The sequence below is a fragment of the Empidonax traillii genome, unplaced genomic scaffold, assembly GCF_003031625.1.
Source record: "Empidonax traillii isolate 1590-97213 ecotype Southwest subspecies unplaced genomic scaffold, ASM303162v1 scaffold298:size702513, whole genome shotgun sequence".
Classification (NCBI taxonomy): Eukaryota; Metazoa; Chordata; class Aves; order Passeriformes; family Tyrannidae; genus Empidonax; species Empidonax traillii.
In genome coordinates this window covers 225,337-250,821 of record NW_020955491.1, presented here as the reverse complement: position 1 = coordinate 250,821, position 25,485 = coordinate 225,337, and the positions used below count along the sequence as shown (strand labels likewise).

Here is a 25,485-nt window from a genome sequence, read left to right as displayed (position 1 = left end):
TCTCACCCCGCAGAATCAAATAGCTCTGGCTTAATATTAAGTGTGTATAGTTTCATAATGTAGTTTTGCAGCAATACGATATGGTGATTTTAACCACAGTTCTCTCTCTGCAGGGGGACAGAAGCACAAATCCATATGGAGGATGAACCTCCTCCTCAAGGAGTCGGTGCCAAGGTCAGAGTGTGAATTTGTATTGAGAGTTCTGTACTCTGTACTACCCTGCTCAAAAGGAAGAATCTTGGTTCCATTTAGCAGTAGCTTAGTAAATGCTAGTGGCTTTAAAGATAGTCAGAAAAAAAAAGCTATAGGTAGAAGAAAGGATACTGGCAAAAGAAATCGTGCTTAAGTAACCCACAAAATATTAGAAGAACAATATATTCATATGATTCAGGTCTGTGTCCTAAGAGTCAGATCTAACTCTGCCTTTCATGACTTCATGCAATATAATGAGGTAACTGATCACTTATGGTATATAAGTATTGGCAGGCTGATAGTTCAAGCTGTTTTTCATTTTCTTGAAACTAAATATAATGGAGAAGGGTGTGAGGGGAGAAAGTATTGAAAGGTGAAAGTAACTCTTACTGAGTTGAATATAACTAATAATTCCAGAGACATGATTTAGATTGTGGATATTTTTTGTCTGATACAGTTTTGGTTATATTTTTTGTAAAAAAAAAATCAGTATCACAAGTATGTCCTTGACTGCTTATTATACAATTAGTTAGGGATTTTTCTTTCAGTGCACTATTTTAGTGTTAAGAAGTGCTACAATCTGGGGTATTTTTAACCTACTATTTGTGAGGGTAGGACTTGAGTACTTTCTAGAAGGAAGCTACAGAAAAAACCTCTTCTATTTAAAATGAATAGGTTCTGACCCACTGAGCATTTGGAATTTAGAGCCCACATTGTAAAGAAATCAATATATTATTCCAGTAAAGGAATCTGTACAAATGAAGGACACCTTGACTGTTGTTTTGAACCTCAGGCTTCATCAGTCATGAGCAAAAGTGGGATGCAGTTTTGGTGATGCAATTGGAAGAGTAGTCTGTGATGCTTTCAGTATCCATTGTCATATTTTAAGAGGGCTGTAGAATTAATGCTAACCTCTTGACATAAAACAAATTATTCTGCAAACAGCAGATGAATGAAGGCTGATTCCATATGGATTCTGGTCCTTCGTCTCTGATAAGCCTGCTGTGTCATAGAAGACAACATTTGCTAGGACTAACTTGGACCTACTTGCTTGCTGACTTATTTCATAATATAATGTCTGTTTGTCCAGCTGACTGCTACCAAATGGATTGTGTCAGCAGAATCTTACTTCCCTTTCACTTGCAAATGTGGCTAAAATTGGTCAGTTACTTGCTATGAGGAGATGGAGAAAGAACTGGTGTGATCAAAACCACAACTATTTTTTTTTTTGTGAAAATGACCAATCCTCCCTTCCTCTTCTCAGAAGTATATAATAAAGAAATGTGTCATTAGGTGATATTTGTTACTTTAAAATTAAAAATTTCTTTTTAATTCAGGATTAAATTAGGGTTTATATTTTGAGTTTCAAATGTTATCTGTATTTCTGTGTACATTTTTTCACGGTAAATGTTATCCTTGTGACAGACATAGCGTGCTTCAGACTCCAAACTAGAATTTATTCACGTCTTTGTTTCAGTCAGAGGTAGAAAAGAATGTGCAGTGTCACAGATCGTTTTAAAAGTCTGCTTAAAATAAACTAATGATGCAGTCCTCACTGTTATGTGGTAAAATATATCATACCTGTGATAGGTAAAATCTATTCCTGCTTATCTTCTGATTTGGCAAGTAAAGTCTGTCACGTGGAGAGCCTGTTTCAATTTTGGTGAAGAAAATTTGATGCACGCACCATGTAGACTTTGTTATTAAATTTTGATACTGCAGTATTTTTCTACTTAATGCTATACCAAAGCAGTAGAAATGTTGCATGAAGTTCAGACATTTGCTTGACTAGTTTTAATGTTGGGACAGATCATTTACACATTCCTTTAATCTGTCCCTGGATAAGCTGGAAAATGTTCAGTTATCTTTTTTATTTTATTAAAAGTCTTCTTTCCTAAAATGTAAATATTCTTAGGAAGCTCCCAAAGACTTGGTACTTGTTGAAACACAGAAGTAAATTTCAGAAGTAAAGACGAAAACTTGAGAAACTTTTTCCTTTCTCAAGTTTCCAGTTTCAGTGCATGAAAACAAATGTGTATATTTTTCAAAGATAAGTATAATCTTGGGCAGACTTTTTTTTCTGGTTTCTTCTTTTAGCAGTAATTTTAGCCCCAGAGGAAAATACACAAATTTCAAGTTTTGAATATATACTTTACAGTTTATATTAGAATCCTGTACATTGAGTTCAATAAGCTAGCTGTTATGTTGTATGAATACAATGAAACTATGATGACCTCTCCATTTAGCTTCTTATATGGTACTTTTCTCTATGAATATAGATCCCTTCTTTCTACATCATGACATATTTTGTTTGTTTATTTTAATGTCTTCCTTTCAAGTATTGTTCTAGAATTAAAATACTGATTTGTGGTTGAAGGAGGAGGTAGTGGTGTTTCTCAGTTTTTTACTGTGCAAAAGCATATATTTCTCTCTGTTTAGGTATTTGATAGCCTTTTTTATAATACTAGGTCTTGGAGGCAACATTATTGTCAGCCTTGAAGATGCTGGATGTTGGGAAATGGCCAATTTTTTCTCTTTGTTCCCAAGAGGAGCTCAAGTTAATTCGTCAAGCCTGTGTATTTGGCAGTGCTGGTAATGAAGTGTTGTATGCAACTGAAAATGATGAGGTAATTGTCCAAGAGCGTGAATGAAAATGGCATGTTTAATCACTTAGGTATCAAGTTATCCTGAAAGCCAGTGCTATGATAGTATACCTAGAGAAAGTTGCATGCAAAAATGTCTGATTATTTTATTTGCTACTGAAACATTTTGAGTTTAAATTAATGGCTTCCTACCACAATCAGAGGATAAGGAGAAGATGGAGTTTGACGTTTCTTGCAAGTGCATAGTGACAGAACGAGACATAAACTGGCAGGTGGGAAATTCTGATTCGGTACTAGAAAATAGAAGTTATCACTAGAGGGGTTAAATCCTGAAGGGATTGTGGGATTTTTTACTTGAAGATATTCGAGAATTGACTGGACACAGCCTTGAGTCAACTGATCTGTTTAGATCTTTGTTGAGCATGGGGGGTGGACTAAATGACCTTTGGAGAAGGCTTCGTTCCAACCTAAATTTTAAGTCTGTGATTCTTTTATAACAGGTTTTTGTGCTTGGCATGAACTGCAGTGGGTGTTTGGGAACAGGAGACATGCAGAGTACTATTGAACCAAAGAGGTTAGATTCCCTATGTGGCAAAAAGATAGCCTGTCTGAGTTATGGAAGTGGCCCTCACGTTGTTCTTGCTACAGAAGGTAAAGTATGATCTGAATATTGGTTTTTCTGATAGTCCACTTTAATTCATTCAGTGGGTGTGAAAGGTCTGTAGTGGTAACATAGAGAGAGGTATTCTGGGCTGTTAAGTCCAACATGTTTTCGTTGGTGAATATGACATATGAGCTAGCTTTGTTCATAGCTTGTTATTTTCAAAAGTTTTTCAAGCTCTACTTTGATCCTGTAACTACTTTAGGATGGGTTTTTTTTCACTTTTCAGTAAAGTTTGGAACTTCTGATTGCTTTTGAAATGCATTAGTGGCTATATTATGCCCGTATGTTCTTGTGACAGCACTGTCCTTTAGCTAAAATTCATCTTTTCTCTCTAGTACCTACTTTTGGATGTGCTTTAAAGACCTGTTTTATTGCCTCCCAGCCTTTTGTTTCCTGCATTGACACTCTATTATCCATGTCATGGTAGTGGCCCCTCTGTTCATAATTAAGTGGATTATTTTCAAAGACAAATTCTTAATATTTTGTTCCCAGTGATGTTCTGTTAGAGCCTGACTGATGATATTCACATTTGTCTCTCTTTCTACATTAATGAGAGGAAATGTTTTTGAGTAGTCTAGGTTAGATGACTAAAAGCAGGTGAGGGGAATGATACTGTAAACATATTCTTTATATTCAGTTATGTTCCACCGCTTTCTCTAGTCCTCATGGCAGATCATTCTGCATCCTTTTTTTATATATGTATCTGTATTACTCTGAGTTCTGTTGATAGCAGTTCTCACTGATACACTCATACTTCTCGCCCAGATGAGGAAGTATTGCAAAAGAGTTGGGGATCCAGAACTGATCCCTGATCATTTTTATCCATAACTCCATTCGCATGAATAACTTCTATTCAGTATTGTGTTAATTATTGTCATTTCCAGTATGCTTCTGTGTGGCTGTTTCACTGAAATTTGTATTCACATGTTGGTCAAACAAAGAAAATGTTGTTGACTTTTGACAGTATAAAGTGATTAGATTTAACCAGTTATTATAGAGAAGTATTGGTTTAGTGTAGCATATTTTGCCTTTATAGTTTATAAGAGGGAACTCTTCTTGGGGATAAGAAGTTTGGTGATCTCCTTAGAAATCTGATCGAGCTGTATATCAAACCTAGCTCTCCTGCAATAATGGCATAATTTGGGTTTAGAAAATGATGGTGATAATAGACAAGATGAATGTGGGACAGCTATTCATCAAGTCCTGCACTACTGTAACTAGAGGACACTTGATTTAAAACAAATAAATGAAAGTGAGCATGAAAAGGTGTTAAATCATAGATAAGAGGCCAATGTATGTACACTGAAGAGAATTGGAAGTACCTTGTAATATTTGTACTCTGATGATTGTCAATGCTTAGGAACTGCAGAAAGTGACCAACCTTGTGTTTCCCTTAAACAGGAGCTGTTTTTGCTATTGCCAGTTGGAGACAGAATTTTGCACTGGGTCAGCTACTGGTCTAACACAGTCAGACATTTCTTGCAGTCTTAATTTTACTAGAGTGTTTTCCAAAATACAGGGCATGAATAGTATGTTTAAATAATAAGTAAATAATACAATTTTTATTAGTAAGTAACAATAGGTTTTTCTTACAAGCATCCTCATGCATATTGTAAGCTTGTTATTTGAATTTTCCAAAGTGGGAAACAGTGTCAGGGCGTAGACAAGAAACTTTGACTGTCAGTAACAAAGAAATTGAAATGGGGACTGTCATTTCATCCTTTTCTTCTCTGTATTGCACCACCCCTTTTCTTGTAACATTGTTTTCCTTTACTATGATTATGGTGATGCTATATCCTTTTGGGTTTGTGTTTGACACTATGTGAAGGTAGCATTGGTATGTCCATGGGCTGAAGAGCCCCAAAGGCCATATATATATATATTTATGCACTTAAATATGTGTATTGTTATTGAATTTGACTTTTCAGTTTGTAGCTTGACATCGTGTACTTACTGGAAAAATAGAGATTTTTAAACCAGCTCTTTACATTTTTGTTGTAGAAGGAGAAGTGTATACATGGGGTCACAATGCTTATAGTCAGTTGGGCAATGGTACAACAAATCATGGCTTCATTCCCTGTCAAGTCTCTACTAACTTGGTGAACAAGAAAGTTATTGAAGTTGCCTGTGGCTCTCATCATTCTATGGTGTTAACATCTGATGGAGAGGTGAGAATAGCGGGAGTAAATACCTATTTTCTTGTAATGAAACTCACATATGTGAGAAACAGGAATACATTCTGCACCTAGAGCATTAGAGATTGCTTTTTGCCGTCTTCACAGTGCTGATGCAACAAAAAAATGTTTGAAAAAAATTGAAACCTGTTAGGTTGTAGTGGTTTTGAAGTGCCTGGGGAATATTGATTTTTGTGCCTCATCTGCTTGTAATACCAAGTTATGACTTCTTTGTAGAAGGAAGCCAGTTCCTTCCTATGTTGCCTTCTACTGTAAATGTTTAATGGCATTAAAGCTGACTTTAATGTAAAGTACATTAATCTAAGGAATTCTACCTGCCAAAGTGAAAAGTTTCCTGTCATTTACTTGGAGATACCGTTTGTGCCAGTTAGCCATTCTACTTTGGGTTCTGGAAAAATAGAAATGAATTATTCCAGCATTAATGCAGCAGTCCTGCTGCCTCTTACCTCTGAGTGGAGGAACATAAAATAATGGGATTTATAAGTATTTGGGTTGGTGTATTTTTGTTAGAAACAATTCAATTGTAAAACTACCTGTGTAGCTTCCTAGTAGCTTCCTAGTACTAGAATACATCCACTTGAACTTAAGATATCATTTTTTATGCGTATCACTTCTTTGTCTCTTGAATATGTACTTCAAACTGTACGTTATATAGCTGCCTTTTATGACAATTGTCTTGCAACAGGTATACACATGGGGTTATAATAACTCAGGCCAGGTTGGATCTGGTTCGACTGCTAATCAACCAATTCCTCGAAGAGTTACCAGCTGCCTACAGAATAAAATAGTAATTAATATAGCTTGTGGACAGATGTGTTCCATGGCTGTGGTGGAAAATGGAGAGGTAAGAAATTTGAAGTGAATTTTTGGGCTGAATTTTATTTCATGTAATAATTTGGCATGTAGGTAATTTTGAACCTGGTAGTAATGAGCTATTTCTCAGAAAAGTATACCTTTCCAGACTCCCTCAAGTCTACCTGCTTATACTGCTCCTAAAAACCTTTATCAGGAATTGTCCTGCACATTCCAACATACTTAAACACACCCTCCTATCTGTGCTGATTGTGATTTCTTCTTTAGAGAGGAGGTAGAGTGAAACAGGTAAAATTGTTCACTAACGTTTGTTTTAAGGCTTTTCAGTTTCTGTAATTTCTCATAAAATTTAGCAGCTGTTACTTTGTATCAACTATTGCAGTTGGCTTTGACCTGTAGGAGTTCAAGTATCAAATTTCGAGTTTAATTGAAAATACAGTTCTAAAGTAAAAATAGCATTGTGAAGGTCAGATTTTTATACATTAGGGGATTAAATAATATTGAATATATATGTATGTATACTTAGCATTTCATGCCAATTGCATTTTCTCGTATGTAAAAGTAACTAAGATTTTATCACTGATTTACTGATTTTTAGAGCTCATGTTATATTCTATTCTCTCATACTTCTTTATCCTCCTTGCAAAGATACAAATAGGTTGTAGAGTTACTGTTTTTTCAGTTCATGTGAGCTGAAGATTTTGGACAGCATTTCAGTTTAAAACTAAGTAGCTATTGACTGCAATAGAACATATGTCACTAAAACAGAATCAGAGCTCAGTATTTTCCCTTCTTTTTACGTTCAGCGTAAAGCTGCCTACTCAAACTGTTGTGCATAGGTTCCAGTTTATGCTTGTTTTAGTGTGTTTTCTTTTCTGTTAGAGGATTTTGGAATGAGAAATTAGCTCTGTGAAAAAGGGAAGTATTATGCTGAATTTGCTCTGTGCTGGCAGGCAGGCATATGAATCACTTATTTTCTGTTCTTCTTATTAAAATATTGTAGTCTTACATAATCTAACTCTTAAAGAGCAACATTGGAAGTTTAGAATTCTAGGTGAGTTGGTATTTTAAAGAGAAATGGCAGCCAAAATTTGCAGTGCAGAAAAACATGCATGTGTGTACATATGTATGCTTATAAAGTTATGTGTACATGTGTGTGTGTGTCTGTGTATCTACGTGTAAAGTACAGATCCTGAAATGTGGGGAGGGAAATCTTGAGAAAAATTATTATTATTCAGACTCTGAAGTAGTTATATTGCTTTCAAGAGAAGGAGACAGTAGCAAACAGTTAAAAATCCCTGTCTCTGTTCCAAGGTGTATGTCTGGGGTTACAATGGGAATGGCCAGCTTGGACTGGGCAGCAGTGGCAACCAGCCAACGCCGTGCCGAATCGCAGCTTTGCAAGGCATTCGTGTGCAGCGGGTATGTGTGTGATGCTCCATGGCAAACCCTTTGTGAACCACTGAAAGTATCCTAAGGCATATGCTACATTTGAAGTAGACAGTCCTTTCTCTCGCTGTTTAAAGTGCCATTTATCAGAATAAAAAAACATGCATCGTAAGAGTCTTTCTAGGATATCCTATTCTTCATTAACTCCTGCCTTCTTTTCTGGAGAAATGCTGCAGTTTAGCATTTTGTTTGTCTTGCAGACTGAATCTCAGTTTTATAAATGCAGTCCAGCCCCAGTGACTGACTGGTGTTTGGAGTGAACTAATTGTCTCCAACTGCTTTTGGTCAACAGTTGGTTGGTATGATTTCATGGTTAGTCTTGGTCTTTATAGGTTATCACACTTGACCAAATAGCTGGGCTGCCATCAGTGTAACTAGCAAACTGATAATTTCTTTTGACTGGTAAGAAATATTTAAAGTAACTACAGAATTGGTACTGAAAGTTTTTAATTGATTTAAGCAAAATAGAGGATACGGTTTGTTAGAAAACAGTGGTTTTGAAGTTAATGAAAATGTATGAGTGTTTTGAACTTTGGATCATATACAAAATACAGTTCTAAAGTAAAATTTTTTAAAGATTTTTTTAGATCTTTTCTTTAAAAGATTTCTTTAAAAGAAACTAATTTAATTACATAGTTTTACATTCAGTGCCTCGAGTGTAGACAGTAGCTTTTCTGGTAACAATTGCTGATGGAGAGTAATGTAATAAAGTGAGTGTTATGTTCCCCTGTATTTATTCTCCTATTTAGAGAGTGAGTGCTCCAGTAAGTTTGGCTTAGATCCTATTTCCATCCACTTGCTTTGCCTGATACTGATTACTACCATGTTGAAGACCTCCAATCAGTAAATAAATCAAGGATTTTCTTCATTCAAAGCACATCACATGCTTCATGAATGTCAGTGGACTAAATGTACTTGTAGTATATATGCTTTGCAGATTATATAAATATATGTGAACTAGTTTTGAACAATGTAAATTGGCTCTTGGTAGCCATCTGGCTTTACCAGGATATATTAACACAATCAGAGCAAGACTGCTGCTGCTAATATTGCCACTGTGTATCTGTCTGTATGTGGGGCATGTGCTGCATTATGTAAAGTGGGTATTTGAGCAATCTTACGTGAGGAACCTGAGAGGGCAGCTCAGCAGGACAGCTTGGGTTTCTACAAGAGGTTATGAGCTCACACAGTTGTGTGCTGCCATCGAGATGGAGAGTTTTGTCTCATCCCTCTCTTTCCTGGCTGTTTGCTCTGGTTGCTTACTTTATGTGGGCACCAGTGGTCCTCAGACCCTATTGTGAGAGTTTTTTTCAAGTGATGTTAAGTTCATAGGATCACAGAATGGTTTGGGTCATAAGGGACCTTAAAAGTCATCTAGTTCCAGCCCCCATGCTTTGGACAGGTACACCTTCCACTGGACAGGTTTCTCAGGGCCCCATCTAACCTGGCCTTCTAGGGTTGGGGTATTATCTCAGCAGAGGGCCCAGTGAGCATTAGAGTGGACACAGGGTGGGGGTATTTTGTGTGGCTGGAAGTCAGGGAGAAGAGGACCAGGTAGGGAGACCTCACCTGTTTTTACAGAGATAAGCTATTCGCATTAGTGCAGTTGCCCATAAAGGAAGGTCAGTGCAAGACAGACAATCTTCATTTTTCTGCATTATTTTTGTATTTGTCATATAGCTTTCCTCCTTTCTCAATTTCCATATTTTTCTTTTGTTTTTTTTTTTTTTTCCTCTGCTCTTGAGATTATCTGCCAGGGTGTCTCATTGGTGTATTTTTTCCTTTAAGTCACCTCATCTACTTTCCTTTCCTTTTGAATGAACTTATCTATATGTGTAATTTTTACACTGGTATAGTATCAATAGCATTAACCTATAGTATAACATGTATCTATCTGTATTATGTTACATAAAAATGAGATTTTTTTTTTTTTCTTTATTATTCCTTGTAGGTTGCCTGTGGCCATGCACATACATTAGTGCTAACAGATGAAGGTCAGATATATGCCTGGGGATCCAATTCATACGGCCAGTTAGGTACTGGGAATAAAAGTAACCAGTCTTACCCTACATCAATTGTTGTGGATAAGGACAGGTAATACTTACAGTCCTGCAGTCAGACATTAGTTGATATACTCTCAGAAGAGCTACAGAAAATTATGGTATTTTTAATCTATTTTTGGAAGAAGTAGCCTGTAATTTTCTGCAATGGTTCATCTGCTCAATGTGAACGGAATTTTCACTGAAAGTTCTTGAACCTGCCCCATAACCACCCCTGTGAAAGAGAAACTGAATATTCTGAGTGTGAATGCGCTATTTTCTGCTTCAGCTCACACTGTACTTTATAGGCCCTAATTGCAGTTTCCCTTCAGTGGTGTGTAGTTTCATGGTTGGAAGTCAATGATGAAAGTTTTATTGTCTCTGAATGTAAGCTTTATTTTTATATGCTACTTTTGACAAGCACGCAGAAAAAATGAAGAGTGAACATCTGCAATTGTTATGTGTTTTTACTGCTATTAAATCTGGCTCCTAATTCAGGAGAGAGAGAAAGGGAGGAGTTCTTTTTTGGTATTGTTGTCTAAAAATTGAGCTTAGATTTTTGCAAGCTAAGTATTTTCCTTTAAGTCCTTGACAGGTAGCAGGGCAGTTATTTCTATTGCTATTGTAAAGCCATGTATGTATATTATGTATATGACCAGAAATCTTAGTCCATTCTAGACTGAGGTCTTGATTTTGGCCTTCTGTTGTGAATAATAAGAAAAGTGAGATGTACCTCCTAACCTTGTGTCTGTGTACATTGTTGTAAGGAAGTGTCATCTCCACTCTGGGGATGAGACATGGCCTGGTCTTGAACATTGCTATTTCTTTGTGTGTGTTTGTGTTTTTGCTTAAAATGTAACGGATTTTTTTTTTTCCAGACACTTTGACAACAATTAAAATGTTATAGTAATTTATACAAGTTTTAGTGCTGTATGCCGCCTTTTGCTTTTGTTTGCCAGAATACGCATTCTTAGTGTCAGTGAGAATATTGCCTCATGAAAGCCTGCAAGATTTGTGCGTGCAGCTTTAAACAAGTTGTTTCCCAGCCATTTTCCCCAGGCAGCGGGGAAAACAAGTAAACAAGCAATAGTTCAGACTACAGAACAGTGGATTGTGTAATGTTGTACACAGTGGGAGTTTGGAAGTCCTACATCAACCTTAAGATTAGAGAGATAGCCTAGCTAAAACACACGTAGAAACAGCTGTAAGTGCTGCTTGGTTCTAATTTTTAATTTTCAAAATGAAAATCTGTTAAACATAAGTAATAATAATTATATGAGTAACAACACTTCACTTATTAAAAATTAAAAGAAGTGTATTTAAATTGTTAGTTTATAACTGTTACCAATAAGCAAGCAGAAAAAAAGGTTTTCATTACCTTTCATTTATAAGCCAAAATGCACATTTTTTAAAATTTTTTTTGAAATGCGTCCTCATTTCCTTCTCAGTCTTCTCCAAGTATTTGTTCTCTACAGCTTAATGCAGCCACTCACCTCACTGCCCAGCACCACTGAGGACATTCAGAGACCTGAAACTCATCATAGCTTTGCTTGAGGGAGCCAAGGAGGTCAGAAGAGCATGTGCTGCAGCAGATACACAGCTCTGCTGCAGCAGTGTCTGCTCGCTCCCAAGTTGCTTTTCCACAGAGACACATTCTGAGAGCATACTATTTGAAGAAATACTGCTAGCCCTTTTAATTTTGCTGTGTCTGATCAGAAAATGTTCTTGCTTACATGCATGCTTAAAAGTACCGTTTGCACCAAAGACAGGAGGCAGTAGTGTGTTTACTGCATTTTGTTCTTATGAGAATGACTTGCTCTAATTTCTTTGTTTGCTTGTAAATTCAGAGTTATAGAGATTGCAGCCTGCCACTCTGCTAACACGTCAGCTGCCAAGACCCAGAGTGGCCAGGTGTACATGTGGGGCCAGTGCCGAGGGCAGTCGGTGACCTTCCCCCACCTCACTCACTTTGCCTGCACTGACGATGTGTTTGCTTGCTTTGCTACTCCTGCCGTCATGTGGCGTCTGCTGTCAGTAGGTGAGCTTAAATATTTTTTTGTTCTGACGTCTTCTAAATAGAGTCATTAGTTCATAAAGCAGTTGCATGTAATTAAGCCTAAACTTAGTTTCTTGCACAAATTTATACTGGGAAGCATAATCATAATCACGTCTTATGTATGTGTAAATGGTAATATGGAATTGTAAAAAATTGCTTAAGCCTGATGGCAGTTCTAAATAATTGTCTGTCTTATTGATGTCGTTCATTTCTATGGGGAAATGCCTTAGGCTTGTGGGGGGGAGGGTGTATAACCTCTGTGTGTTACTGCCCAATGCTGTGGGTGGAAAAGCTGAGTTTGAATTTGGAGATTTGAGCAAGCCATGGAGAACTTAGAGGAACACTGAAGCTTTCTTTGATACCCTTAAGTAGACTACTAACTGAGGGACCCAAATTCCCACTTTCAGAGTTGGCCACAGGCACTTAGAGTCTCATCACAAGTAATCATGACCTGGGCTTCTGAAGAGACCAGTTGCTGGATTGCAGATATTTGATTAACATTAAGGTCTGTCTTGCTGGCCTCGACTAGAAAGAGTTCACTATATAGCACCGTCTAACAGAGAGCTCATTCTTCAGCTACAGTTCAATCCCATAATGCTTGCTAATAAAGTTACTGGTGTTGCTGACCTAATCAAAGATTAGGTTGTCTGTAGGTGTCATCTGGGAGCTTAAGCTAAAAGCTAGAATGCAGCAATTTGTTACTTTGTAATTTGAACTGTACTGAGTCCATCATGCTTCATCCCACTTCTGTACTGCCTTCATAATTGCTCTTGTGTTGCTGTATGGCACCTTGGGAGTAATTTTTAGCTGTGGCAGCTCCCTGTTTTTTTGGGGTTTTATTTTTTTACCTTGGCATCTTGGTCACTTTGGAAATAACGCTGCAACACTGTAGCAACATTGTGCGGAAGCATATGGTGGAACCTTACAGGAGGAGAAGGCTCCTTTACTATTAAAAAAAATAGTTTCAGATGCACTTTCAAATTTGTGGCACAGATTCTCAAATGTGCCAAATGGTCTGTCCAGCATCCCGGCACTAAAATGTGTTTTCAGGTGGTCTGAGGGTTCCCTGTGATGACACAGGATAAAGGATGCTGGCTGTCGGGACTTAATCACATCTCCTGGATGCCTTTTGGTTAGGTGACTCTTTGCTGGTTTTGGATGTGCCTTTTTGCATGCTCTGGGAGCTGAGAATGACTAACCTCTTTGTCCGGTCCCCCTTTGGCAAGTTGTCAGGACTGACTCACTGTTGTTTTTCATCTGATCTATGCGTGGTGAGAATCCTCAGGCAGCTGCATCCTAGGATCTTAAATCTGCTGAACTAGATGCCATGGACATCTGCCATGCTTTCAGCCCTTCTCTGTCTGTTTTATTCTGGTGCTCCCACACCCAGGCTTTCCCATCCACTCCCTGTTTATGGTAGTTCAGGCATTTCTAATGCAGTTCTTAGCACTGACTGTTATAAAGGAGTTTTCTTGGCTTTGTGCCTTGTCAGTGTGAACTGCCTCTTCGTTTCCTTCCTCTGGCTCCCCCTTAGCTGCTGTAACAAATAAAAGCATCTATTTTCCCTCTAAGAATTTCAAAGCTGAAAATCTTACTCAGTTTTCCTCTGCTGGGTGTAGAAGTCATCTGGAGATGTGTTTTGGTGAACATTGCATTGCCACTTAACTTTGAAGAAGAGCTTTGCATTAGTGCTTAAAATGATTACTTGTTTGGATAGCAGAGGTCTGAATAAATGAACCACACGTTGTACAAAATAAGACCTAACAAAGTATTTTACAGTATCATTGTTTCAGAAGGACTTTTTATTTTATTGCTACACTGGATTTCTCTCCCCTGCCCGCTCCAATCATTTTACCTGTAATCCACCACACTTTGATAATATTGCCCTAATTGGTTACAGCTGAACATTAGTGACATCTTCTAAATGAAATGAAGAATGATTGTGCTAAACCAAGTGTAACAGTATCAAAGTGTGTGTGTATGTGCTAAGTTTTCTCTAGAGCTTGTGGAGGAGGTCTTTCCATTTTGAGGAGAATACTATTTTGATTTCTAGTTTGGTAGGTTAGAGGACCTAGCATTTATGTAATTTTCTGTAGAGAAAACTAATTACTGACTCACAAGACCTGTATAAACCCGTAATATGTATTTATATAGTAAGAAGACAAAATGTTTTCAGGATTAAGAATGAGGTTTTAGGGGGGGTGGGTTGTTGATTTTTTTTTTTTTTTTACTCCTATTAAAGAGGATAATTCTCTGATATTGCCTAATATGATGGAGATTTGGATCAGTTTAGGAGGTAAAAGTTTGTATGCAGACAGTGGATGACTTTTCAAAGCTGTCATGTGCTGAGTGGGATATACACAAAATAGCACTCTGAGTGTCCATATATTCCTGTGTGTCTTGTGAATACACAAGACACACAGGAATATATGGACAGTCACACAGAGTGCTTTTAACACCATTAAATCTAGGGAAAACTACTCTTTTTGAATAGACTTATGAGTGTTGGTATTTACTTTTAGGGATATTGTACTGGGCAGTTTCACTGCAATGCATATGTTGTTTATGCAGTAGATTTATTTTTGCTGTAAGATAATGTCTCCTTGTGGGAGCATTTTAGAAAATTTTATTGTGATTATTTTATTGACCTTTTGGGTATCTTATAATAAGTAGCACTTTTAATTTGGAATAATTTACTCAGTAATGGCTGATAACATTTTACTATCAAATGCAGCAGTAAACTCCTAGGACTGTTCATTTTTTTTCTAGCATTTTATAGATGAGTTAGGGGAATGGAACTTACAGGTCTTTTAATAAAGATGGTTACTTGGAGTAGGAAACTAGTAAGGACTGAAGAAAGCTGCCCTTTCTTTGCTTTTCTGGGACTCAGAGAGAACACATCATCTGCTGGGGTTTTTTACTAGCCTTAAGGAGATGTCATATTTATTAAAAGTGTTAACTGCTGACAGATACCCATGATGTTGTAATGTGAGATACTTGTATTGATTACTACTTACTATTAAGTCCCCTTTTTGTTCTAGAGCCTGATGACCACCTAACAGTAGCCCAGTCACTAAAAAAGGAATTTGACAACCCTGAAACTGCAGACCTGAAGTTTCTAGTGGATGGAAAATACATTCATGTTCATAAAGTTCTTCTCAAAATTAGGTAAGGCATGCACTGTATAAACTATTTAAACTAAACTGTGTACCATAGTCCACTGTGCTGAGTAATTACTGCAAAAAATTCTTGACTTATTTTTACAAACTCCCTTTTCTTTGAGCCGTGGCATTGATCTGCTCTCCTTCACTGTTAGTCTTTTTTCCTCATTTCGTTGCTCCTTGTGATTATCAAACGTGCTGCTTTACTACCAGTCCTTTCATCACTTCTCTCCATCTGACATTTATCCTCTATGCTACCTAAATGGCCTTGACCTTGATTTCCAATAACCTTTTTCTACTGAGGAAAAGGCTCACTTCCTTCTGCTGTCTTCTCAGAAGTTTGAATCAGTTTTTCCTCCTTTATATGCTTGGCTTCCTCCACTGAAATGATTTGAGGGTTTTGTGTTTATTCTTGCCTTTTTTTCCTTCCACAGGACCCTTCAGCTGTTTCACCAATTTCTGTAGCTGCTATTCAGATTATATTTTTTTCCCCTTTTTTATCAAATTTCTTATCCTACTTGTTTCAAACAGTCTGACTTTTCAAATGGCTTCTCTTTTGGTTTTACAGCTTTACAGTGATACTTGACATACACAGATCTACAGAGTAATCACATTGTTATAAACATGCAGAGATTAGTTTGCTACTGCCAGAACAGTTTCTGCTGGGATATTCTAGAGACGCTACTTTAGATCTTTTCTGCCTTGCTAATTGCTTCTATTTTGTCCTCCTCATTGTTACAATATTTTTTTCTCTTTGTTATTTCTTTCTCAAAATGCTTGGCTATCTCATCTGGATAATCACCACTTTTATCTTCCTACTTTTGCTCCTGAGTCCTGGTAGTGATTTCTTGTCTATTACTACATAAAATTAAAATTCCCTGTCAATTCTTGCCTGTCCTTTTTTTTTTTTCTTTGGTCTTTTCTGCTCTCCTCTTACTGCTTCAATTACCTATATTACTCTTTTTTTCCCTTCACTGGATTCATTGCTTGTGCATTACACTCGTGCCTATAGTCTCCCCTCTTTCTTTGGAATGCCATGTGTCCTCCATCAGATACCTCAGCAAATTTCATGTATCCCCAAAATGTTCCTGAGTTTCTTTTTTGTGATAATCTGACTATATGTAACTTTTCCTTATTTCCTTTTTCTTGCTCTACTTTTCTTGGACTATATGGCATTCTGTGAAGGAAATGTGTCTAATTCTAAAATGAATTTAAGTATATGGCATTATCAAAATAATATGGAAGAATAATAAAGCATCAGGCACAGTCTGTAAACTTAATATTTTCTTTAAGTCTCAGATGCAACTGGATCAGAGGATAATGTATTTAAAATGGTATTTTGCAACATTCGGCCTGTTCAGACCGTTGTCATGAGTGCAGTAAAGTTCCTCTTCATTATCCAGACATTTCTTTACTACTTGAGAGGAATTTTTTCTGTGTTGTTCTGTTCCTATTCTTGAACTAGATCTAACTGTTGGTGGTTATTGGCTTGCGATGGAGGCGAGATGTCAGGGAATGCCCCGCTCAGAGAGAGGCAGCCCAAGCCACAGAAACAGACACATATGAGCCTGTGGGTGGGATTCATCAGCTCTGCATTTGGCCAGCCAAAATTAGGTGTCTGGTCTGTCTCCACTGAGAGATAGTGAGAGGGAGACAGATGCTCCAAAGGATGAGTCACTCCGAGATACTTTGCAGACCAGAGGATGTATACTAACCAATTTTTATTTATTTACTTATTAATCTTTAAGGGAGCAATGTGCACCACCTTCTCCCTGACTTCCGTGTGGTGCCATTGGAGCAACAGACTATTCCCAAGGCCTGTTCCACGCTGGATGGATAGCATGGTCACCACTACTTAACATGAGGCCCTGGGAAGCCAAACAGTGGGGTTTGGTCTGCCTCTCCCAATGCCAGAATGTGGTAAAAGACATGCCAGAAGCTAGATAATGACTTCTTATTTCTTTATGATTTTGACTTGAGTTTCCTTTTAATTTATTAGAAGTCCCAGAATACTAAGAAAATAATTTCTTTCGATAACTCGTAAAATCAAATCTGAAGAAGTGATAAGTTAAATAATTATTTTTCATCTATATTTAAGTGATACTGTCTTTGTTGTAGTTTTGTCCCAGGGACACTAAAAGAAAACCATCCTACTTTTTATAGACAAGTTTTAGTAAAAGAAGAGAAAATTCAGATGTGGGAGAGTTATAAATTAGTGTTGTATAAAAAAGTCCAATTAAATTGTGGTTGTTATAGGAAAGGTTATCAGAAGTGGGGATGTTCATTTACCTCAACAAAAATTTTTGAAAACAATGCATGGATTAGGATGTTTTTTAAGGAACAGTAAGTTACAGTGCATTGTAAAGTACTGTGAACTGTAAATTGCAGATTACAGCTATCAAAGGCAATGCTTTGTCCTTGTTTGTATCTGTCACGAAAGTATTCAGACTTAGAAGAAAAAGGTAATAAAAAATCTGAGAGTGTCTTCAAATAATGTAATAATTGAATTGAATATAGTGTTTAATGCTAAATTGTGGATGGACTCTGAAATAAATGATATCTAAAAGTGTTAATAATTTCCCTCTTCATTAGCTCATGTTGGAGAAATCAGGGTCAAATCTCAAAATTGTCTAAATTAATCTCTTATCTGTTATGAACCAGCTAATAAAATTCATAGTTAATGTATAATGTATTTAAGAAAATGGCATAAAACCGTCATGGGTCATCCTTGTAAGATATTATAAGTAGAAATGGAGCCTACCATGAAATATTAATAACAGAATTAAAAATCTGAATTATATATATCAGTCTTATAAGGCTTAAAGAAATTAAAATGTTCAAACCAAGAAATCATGTAGCTAGAGTTTATGCTTGTGTATTTTGTCTGTTATGACTGATTTATTTTTTTACCAACTTCTTGCCTTTTTTTTTTTTTTGTCATCTTCATTACCAACTTCTTTACTAACATCTTTCAAGCTTAACTCTTTACAGTGTGCAATCTCTGTTCATGTTTTGTAGGTGTGAACATTTTCGCTCCACACTGAACAGTGATGATGAAATTATAGAAATGAGTGAATTTTCTTATCCTGTTTACCGAGCCTTCTTGGAATACCTGTATACAGACAACATTAGGCTCCCTCCCGAAGATGCAATAGGTATTTGCCAGAAATGGAAATAACTCTAGGTTACTGTTTCTGAAAAGTTCAAGCTGTGTGTCGTAATAGGGTGAGGAAAGCAGGGCTTGTTAATTTTAGTTTTATTTGCACTTAAATCTTGACTTTGGCATGTGTCTGGAAGAAGGGATGCAACAGCAGAAAACATGTCCATGGGGAATGAGTAGTGGGATCAAAGATGCAAAATGTTCAATAAGGACTCTTAATTTCTCTTACTAAGAACTGGGGTTTTTTTCCACTTAAAAGGCACAAATTCCATCCTAAAACTCTTCTGTTTGACTATCTGCGGTGACTTGATCATGAATGAAAAGAGAGCTGTTCCCCAGATGAATTTAAGAGGATGCAAGTCAGTAATTGATACCTAGAATGAGATGCAATACAGTGAACAAGAAAAGAGAACACCTGCATAGTAATAAAATGGTTTCTTTTTTGATATGTCTGTAGAGGACCTTAAAGGATGCACACATCATCTAGGAGAAAAAATATTACGTCTTTGATGGTTTCAGCCTAAAATAATATGGTAATTGATTGATTTGAAAAGAAATTAGTATGTTTTGCACCAGGAAGGTTAAAGCTGTATGAATTTTCACAGGGCTGCTAGATTTGGCAACACTGTATAGAGAAAACAGATTGAAAAAGCTTTGCCAGCAAACGATCAAACAAGGCATTTGTGAAGAGAATGCCATTGCTCTTCTTTCTGCTGCTGTCAAATACGAAGCTCAGGTAAGAACTTCTCTTCAGGCAAGCAGTTGTTTTCTGAGAAATGAAGCTGCTTAATATAAACATCGCTGCATTTAATTGATGAGTCATGGTTACTGTAATTTCCCTTTCCGGCTTCCCAGATGTTTGTTTTCTCCTTTTTAAACTATAAAAAAACCAACACTACTACCCCCCCCTCAAAAAAAAACCCACAACAAAACAAAACAAAAAACCAAACAACAGCAACAAAAAAATCCAACCAACCAATTAGGTACTAGTGTATTCTTCCTGGCCTTTTGGCTTGCACCTGTGAGTCAGGGTTCTTAATCTGCTTCCTGGCATGTCAGGGCATGGCATGGAAATTTCTCCCTGCCTTTGAATTTTGCACTGCCTTTCGCTCCTCAAGTTCGACACCTGATCATTTTGTCTGCCAGTGTCTGGTACAGTCATTCTGGTACTGCCTTTTACAGGCAGTGGGAGAATTTACCTGTGAAGTCCCTCCTTATTTACACTTATTTATTGTGCTTAAATAAAGTGCTTTTTCAGTACTGTTTACAGTGAATTGTGCTGACATACAACAAATTACCTATTGTTATTACTCTCCCCATATCCTGTCATCTGGTCTGCCCTTGGCTCTGGAATGTGTCACCAGCACTCAACCTGTTATCAGTGCACTGCAAGCACTTTTTGTTGTAAACAAAAGCTTTCAAAGATGTATTCCTTTTCTCAACTTTTTAATGCTGTGCTGATTTTGGAAATAATGATGTGGTGGACTTTATTATTCAAAAAGTCTGCTTGTGTATTTAGACTTAGTTAATTCATTGTTATGAATCAACATGTTGTTTGAGAAGTCCTCATCTTTCTTTTAAGGGCTCCTGCTTTACAAGAATAAAATTGATATAGCCAAACAGAAGATTACCCATGAGAAGAGTCAGGTTGTGTAGCTGGTTACAATATTTTTATTTTTAAAAATACTTGGGTTTTTGCCTTTGCCTGGCTGTGAAATGCAGGATGAAGTTTTAAAGGAGGAGAGGCTAGAAGCATAACAGGGTGGATCAATCTACCTATACCTTCCCAGTACAGGAAGCAAATAGAAGAAACTGAAACAAAAACTGTGTTAAAAATGTTCCAGTAGTCAGTGCTGTATGGTGACTAGAGGAGATGAATTTGTATAGGAGTTATGAAGAGGAGGCCGGGAAGTCAGTGAGTTCTGTAAATTGAAAGAGGGGTTAACAACAGATTAGTAGATAAGAAGATTGCCAGCTGTATTTGTGACCAAGGTATCAGTAACAGAGGGCATGAACAACTGAGGCAAAGAGGAGTTGTACTTTCAGTGTACTGTGCTGGTACAAGCCCAGCATATCGGGGAAGACTGTACAGGAAGGTATGACCCAATGATGTGGTTCTCTTAACAGCAGTCTTGTCATTAAAACTTTACTCTGGAGTTTCTCCTCTTGTAAACGTTTCAACATCTTTGAAGCAGAAATATTTTCAGTTGTCCTGTACCAGGTGAAGTAATTAGGAGTAGTTAAAGATATATTTAGGTGTATTGTGAAGTAGTAAAACTAGCCTGGACAGAGTTCTAAAGTTTATAACAGCAGAAAGATAATAAAAGGGATTGGCTAGATGACTAAATGTATGTTATCCTCCTCTTCCTTCTATGATTCAGTGCTTTACTCCTTCAAAACATGTCATATTTTACACCATTGTCAGATGATGAATTGGTTCCCCTGCTCTGGCTGCAGCATGTGCCAAACTCAGGAGTGCATTGCTCCTCCTCCCTACATCCACAGCTCAGAAAGGGCTGTGGTAGAAGTGCTTTGGGGAAGTGCAGCAAAGATTCCCATATCAAAGACATGGGATAGCCTCTGCCTAAGGAATCATGGACAAAGCCAGGATTTTTTACTCTACGACATCAGTAACTCCTGGTTTGAGAATGATGTTCTGGTAGTACCATTTCAGGTCTGCTGGAACTAAAGCTGTCCTTGTTTTTGATCTTCTGCATTTTTTATTTCCTCTGGAATTTGCTGCTTCTTTTGTTCTCATTCCTTTCCTTACTTTTCCAGTACTTGTTGATGAGAGATGCAATTTACTTGCTATGCATACTTATTATATCTTATTTCTTGAAGGATATTTTGTGCTTCTGTTAAAGCTTTAGTTACATCTTGACAGGGGAAATAGACTTGAAACATGGAATCTAAGGAATTCCTTAAGGGTTTCAAAGGGAAAATGCACAAGTATTGTGCTGAGTATCTTTATAATATTAATCTCCAGGCTGCAATGTTAGTGTAGTTAACACAGAATCAAGTTGGCATGGGTTAAGAGACCTCTTTTTGCTGCAACCCTTGAGGAGTTCGTAGGTTATGGATCATACTGCCAATTTAGACTTGACTTGCTGCTGGCTCCAGGTCTGCTTCCCGCAGGAGGTAATTCATTTTGCTTCACAGCAAGTTGTTGCATAAAGGAGGCTGACCTAGTGCATGGAGAGAAGGATTGCCACTGTTGTGAGGAGTTTGAGTGGGCAAAATTCGCTGCATGAAATCATGGTTATGTGGCTTAATGGCTTGTACTTAACCTGTGCTGAATATCTGAGCATCCTGTTTCAGCCTGACCAGGACAAGCCAGAACCTTTTTCTTCTATCTAGGAATCCCAGTGGACGGGGGATACAATTCCTAGGTTTGCCACAACAGATACATGTATCCTAACATCCAGTTTGTGTTCAGTGAGCATCATCAAATATTGCATCCTATTTTGCTTTTATTTTCAGCAAGACTAGAATATCTGCTATTTTTTAAAGGAGTACTACTGAATTCAGGGCAGGAAGGAAAAGAAAGGAGTTATTGATGCTCTAGTAGTTCTATGTAGGGAAAATTGATGGTTTCACTTACTGGTAACTTTTCTAATGACCTCAGTAAACGTGATGGAGTTCTTGATTTTATTTAGGTGGCTATTCTTGTTTTCTCAAAGAGGGTTTATTGAATAATTTCTATGAACAAATTTCATCCTATCATTTGTGATCTCATCAAACAGATCAGTAAAGGGGTTAGTAATATGAACAGTCTGGTGTGTTCTCTGCTAATGACAGTTTTGAAACAAATAATAATAATTTTTTATCAGTCATTCATATTACAAATTATCTCAATTTGTTCCTAGGACTTGGAAGAATTTTGCTTCAGATTTTGCATAAACCATTTAACTGTTGTTACGCAAACTCAAGGCTTTGCAGAAATGGACCACGACCTCCTAAAAAACTTCATTAGCAAAGCAAGCAGAGTGGGAGCATTCCGAAACTGAGCTCTGACTACCACCAAGCTGAAGACAGTGTTCTCTTCCCTCCTGGAAACACTTCTTTGGAGAACTTCTCCTTGGTCAGAATGTGCAGTGGTTTGGAAAGAAAGCCTCAGTATCCATCAGCTTAAGAAATGTGTAAAAGTCCACTGACATGCAGGTTTTGTAAAGATGGCTACAGCATAGATGTGTGATAACTGTTCATTGCCAACAAACAGAATTTAACACAAAAATCTAATGCAGTAAGTACTCTTTCCCACTCAAAGTCAAGCAAACTAAGCTATCATTATCTGCTCTGTCTGGTTTGATTTTTTTTTTTTTTTTAAACAATGTTCATTTGGATTTTATGGCACAGTAACCTGATTGCTGCTAAAACTTTCATAGCGTACTTTTATCTCCAAAGTAAGTTAATATGCCATAGGGGGCTTCTTTTTGTCTGGTTTATCATCCAGTGGAGACCCAAACTTGTTTTTCTGAACATATGATAAAAATTCTCTAGCATGAGAGGCTTTCTGACTGGCAGGAGGATATATCTCACTTGCTGTTTATTTGGAGTTTATTTATGAGGAGCTTGAGCAGGATATTACAGCTTTGAGTTTCCAGCACTTATGTCCATTATTTAGGCAGAATGAAAAGAATCTCCCTTTCCGTGACACCGAAAACAGTTCTTGGCACCCTGCTGGGCCAGGAAGCATTCACCATATTTGTCTGGATGTGAATTCTCATGCTATGAGGTTTACTACCAAGAAAATAATTTAGTTGCAAACCCAAACAGAATTTCAAGAAAAGGAAGTTCTGCCTGAGGTTTATTTAATCCTCTCTTGCTATCTGTCCCGAGATAGACATTCTTCAGAAAAACTGAGAAAAAGGTGGTTTTGAAGTGGTAACACGGGCCTTACAATCAAATCCTAAGGGTGAAACTCACAGTAGTTTCCGCAAGGCAATAAAGACACCTTGTCCAAACACATTGTTTCAGATTCTCCTTTGGTCAGTGCTGCGAGGTGAATATACCACTTAGCTACCAGGCCTTTTTAGGAGAGAGGAGTTGCCCTCTGGACATGCCTCTCTCTCCCATCACTGATCAGTGATGGCTAAAGTAGAGTAGATGCTTAATTTCTGACTCAAGTGAGTTAAGATGAAAACCTCACCCAGTGCTGCACAGAGGAAGGTTTGCCCCATTACAGAAGATGTGAAGCTTATGGAGCATTTACTTGAATTTTCCAAGAGGTAACTGTGAATTAAGCCTGAGCATTTATTTCTCTTAAAATTTTGTCTGAGTGAAGTGACTTCAAGTGCCTTTTGCAGTATTTTACAAATGGGGAAGACAAGAAGCCCGATGACAAGGCTCAGTACACTAATACAGTCATGTGACCTTCCTGCAGATCATTGCTGTTCCACTGAATCCTTCAACGACTTTTTCTAATCCTCGGATGTGGTTTCTAAGAAACTAATTCCCTTAAATGATCACATCCTCATTTCTAAAGCAGAAATAACTGTTCTTTACTGTATTGGAGGCTCATTCCTCAACCAGTCCTGTTCTTTGAGGAGGAGTAGGAAAAGGAGCAGCACATACTCCAGAAAAGAAGATGAGAAGTAATAAGTATTGCCCCTCTTCACACTAGACCTCATGGGTGTGAGTTGGAAGGGTGAAGCATGCAGACAGCAGGATTTACTTATGAAGAGGGCAGTGACCAAACATTTTTGAAAATGCTGTGGTAAATATTTACTTGTGTTTGAGACATTTGCCTCAGACTTTCACTAGAAATATATTGGATCATGTATGGCTAACAAGCAAATTGCGCCACCCCCTCTCTGATTAGTACAACTTCCTCCAGCAGGATAAGTAAGTCCCTAATTCAGCAACTGTGTCTGTGTTTTGTATTCAAACAGAAGTGCTCAAAACCTTTCCAGTACATTCTTTGCAGTTTCATCAAAACTGCAACTTTTCTGAGGTCAGAGATCAGTTTCGATAAGTTTGTGTTGAAAAGCACTTGATGCCAGTACATAGAGAGGCTAATGCAGACAGCGAAACAGTATCATGGTAGGGCACAACTTTACTGCAAACCTTGTGTGCTGTAGCCCAGCACTGATCATACCAAAGCATACACACAAAGGATCCTGTGTAAGCCAAGGCTGCATATCCCTGGTTAAGCCTGGGATGGCTGAAGTTTCCTCTCTCCAGTTGTGGGCATGCGAACTGCCAGACTCACCTGCCAGCACTTCCTTAGCTGCAGCAGCACACAGAACAAGAGTGTATGTACTACCATGGCCCAGCCTTTGGGCAGCAGCTTGTACCAGACCCTGTTCCACACAGATGGCATTATGATGGCACACAACCAGTCTCACTGGGAACTGGAACCATCTAGACAGCCATGCCCCTGGTAATGGCCTTTCTGCAGTCACTCCAGCCTTCCTAAGACATGTGCTATAAAAGGTCTCTGCAGATGTTTCTGCAGATGCTTTACTTAAAGAAACAAACCAAAACTGTAAATATGAAATGATGGGGGTTTTTGACTCAACATCTGATCAAAACCATTCTCTGGCTCCCTGGAGATACTACTCCATGGAATGATAGTGCTGGAGAGGGATACCACTCTCCTGCATTGCCTCAAGTTCATAACTCAGTAGCTGAACACTTACTTCAATCAAAATGACGTGCTACTTGAAACAAGGCATTTTTAGCTTAATATAAACAATAGTGCCATTTTTTCCCAATTTATTTCCTTCCTGCTCATAATTTCCAAATGACTGACACAATAAAGCCTAGATGCAATTTCAGCGTAATTGACAAAGCTTGTAATCGAGAAAAAGCATCTCTGGACCAAATGAGGGTGATCCTAAAGATTCAAGTTGTCAGTGTTGGCATTTATACATACCATCTGTATCATCTGACCTGGATGTGATAGTGTTACATTCATATAGACAGTTATTTATTTAATTTTTAAACTTTTGTTGCATGCACTTTCCTGGGCACTTAAAGCTCAATGTTTAAAAAAACATACTGGCTTAGGTGGTTAAATGTGGATGCATGTATGTAAATATGTGCTTGAAACCTAACCATGGGAATTCAGAAGAAAGTAGGGATGCATTTTAGCATTGTGAGATAGTCTGCAACAAACACATTGTGTTTGTGGATCTCGCTGGGTAAATTT

General features: G+C 37.6%; 1 protein-coding gene across 3 annotated transcripts in view; it reads left to right on the top strand.

Moving 5' to 3' along the window:
- RCBTB2 (RCC1 and BTB domain containing protein 2) overlaps window positions 1–25,485 on the top strand; it is a 34,072-nt gene extending 8,587 nt beyond the window's left edge. Inside the window, exons 2-13 of one of the 3 annotated variants that reach the window (XM_027890813.1) lie at window positions 114–174; window positions 2,661–2,819; window positions 3,296–3,446; window positions 5,461–5,627; window positions 6,340–6,498; window positions 7,782–7,889; window positions 9,868–10,010; window positions 11,803–11,993; window positions 15,053–15,179; window positions 18,191–18,327; window positions 18,938–19,068; window positions 22,199–25,485. In XM_027890813.1, the coding sequence (XP_027746614.1) occupies window positions 136–174; window positions 2,661–2,819; window positions 3,296–3,446; window positions 5,461–5,627; window positions 6,340–6,498; window positions 7,782–7,889; window positions 9,868–10,010; window positions 11,803–11,993; window positions 15,053–15,179; window positions 18,191–18,327; window positions 18,938–19,068; window positions 22,199–22,339 (1,653 nt within the window). In that variant the 5' untranslated portion in view covers window positions 114–135 and the 3' untranslated portion in view covers window positions 22,340–25,485. Of the gene's footprint in view, window positions 1–113; window positions 175–2,660; window positions 2,820–3,295; window positions 3,447–5,460; window positions 5,628–6,339; window positions 6,499–7,781; window positions 7,890–9,867; window positions 10,011–11,802; window positions 11,994–15,052; window positions 15,180–16,920; window positions 17,043–18,190; window positions 18,328–18,937; window positions 19,069–22,198 lie in introns of those variants that run through there. The other 2 variants (XM_027890815.1, XM_027890816.1) reach the window with 2 other exon arrangements.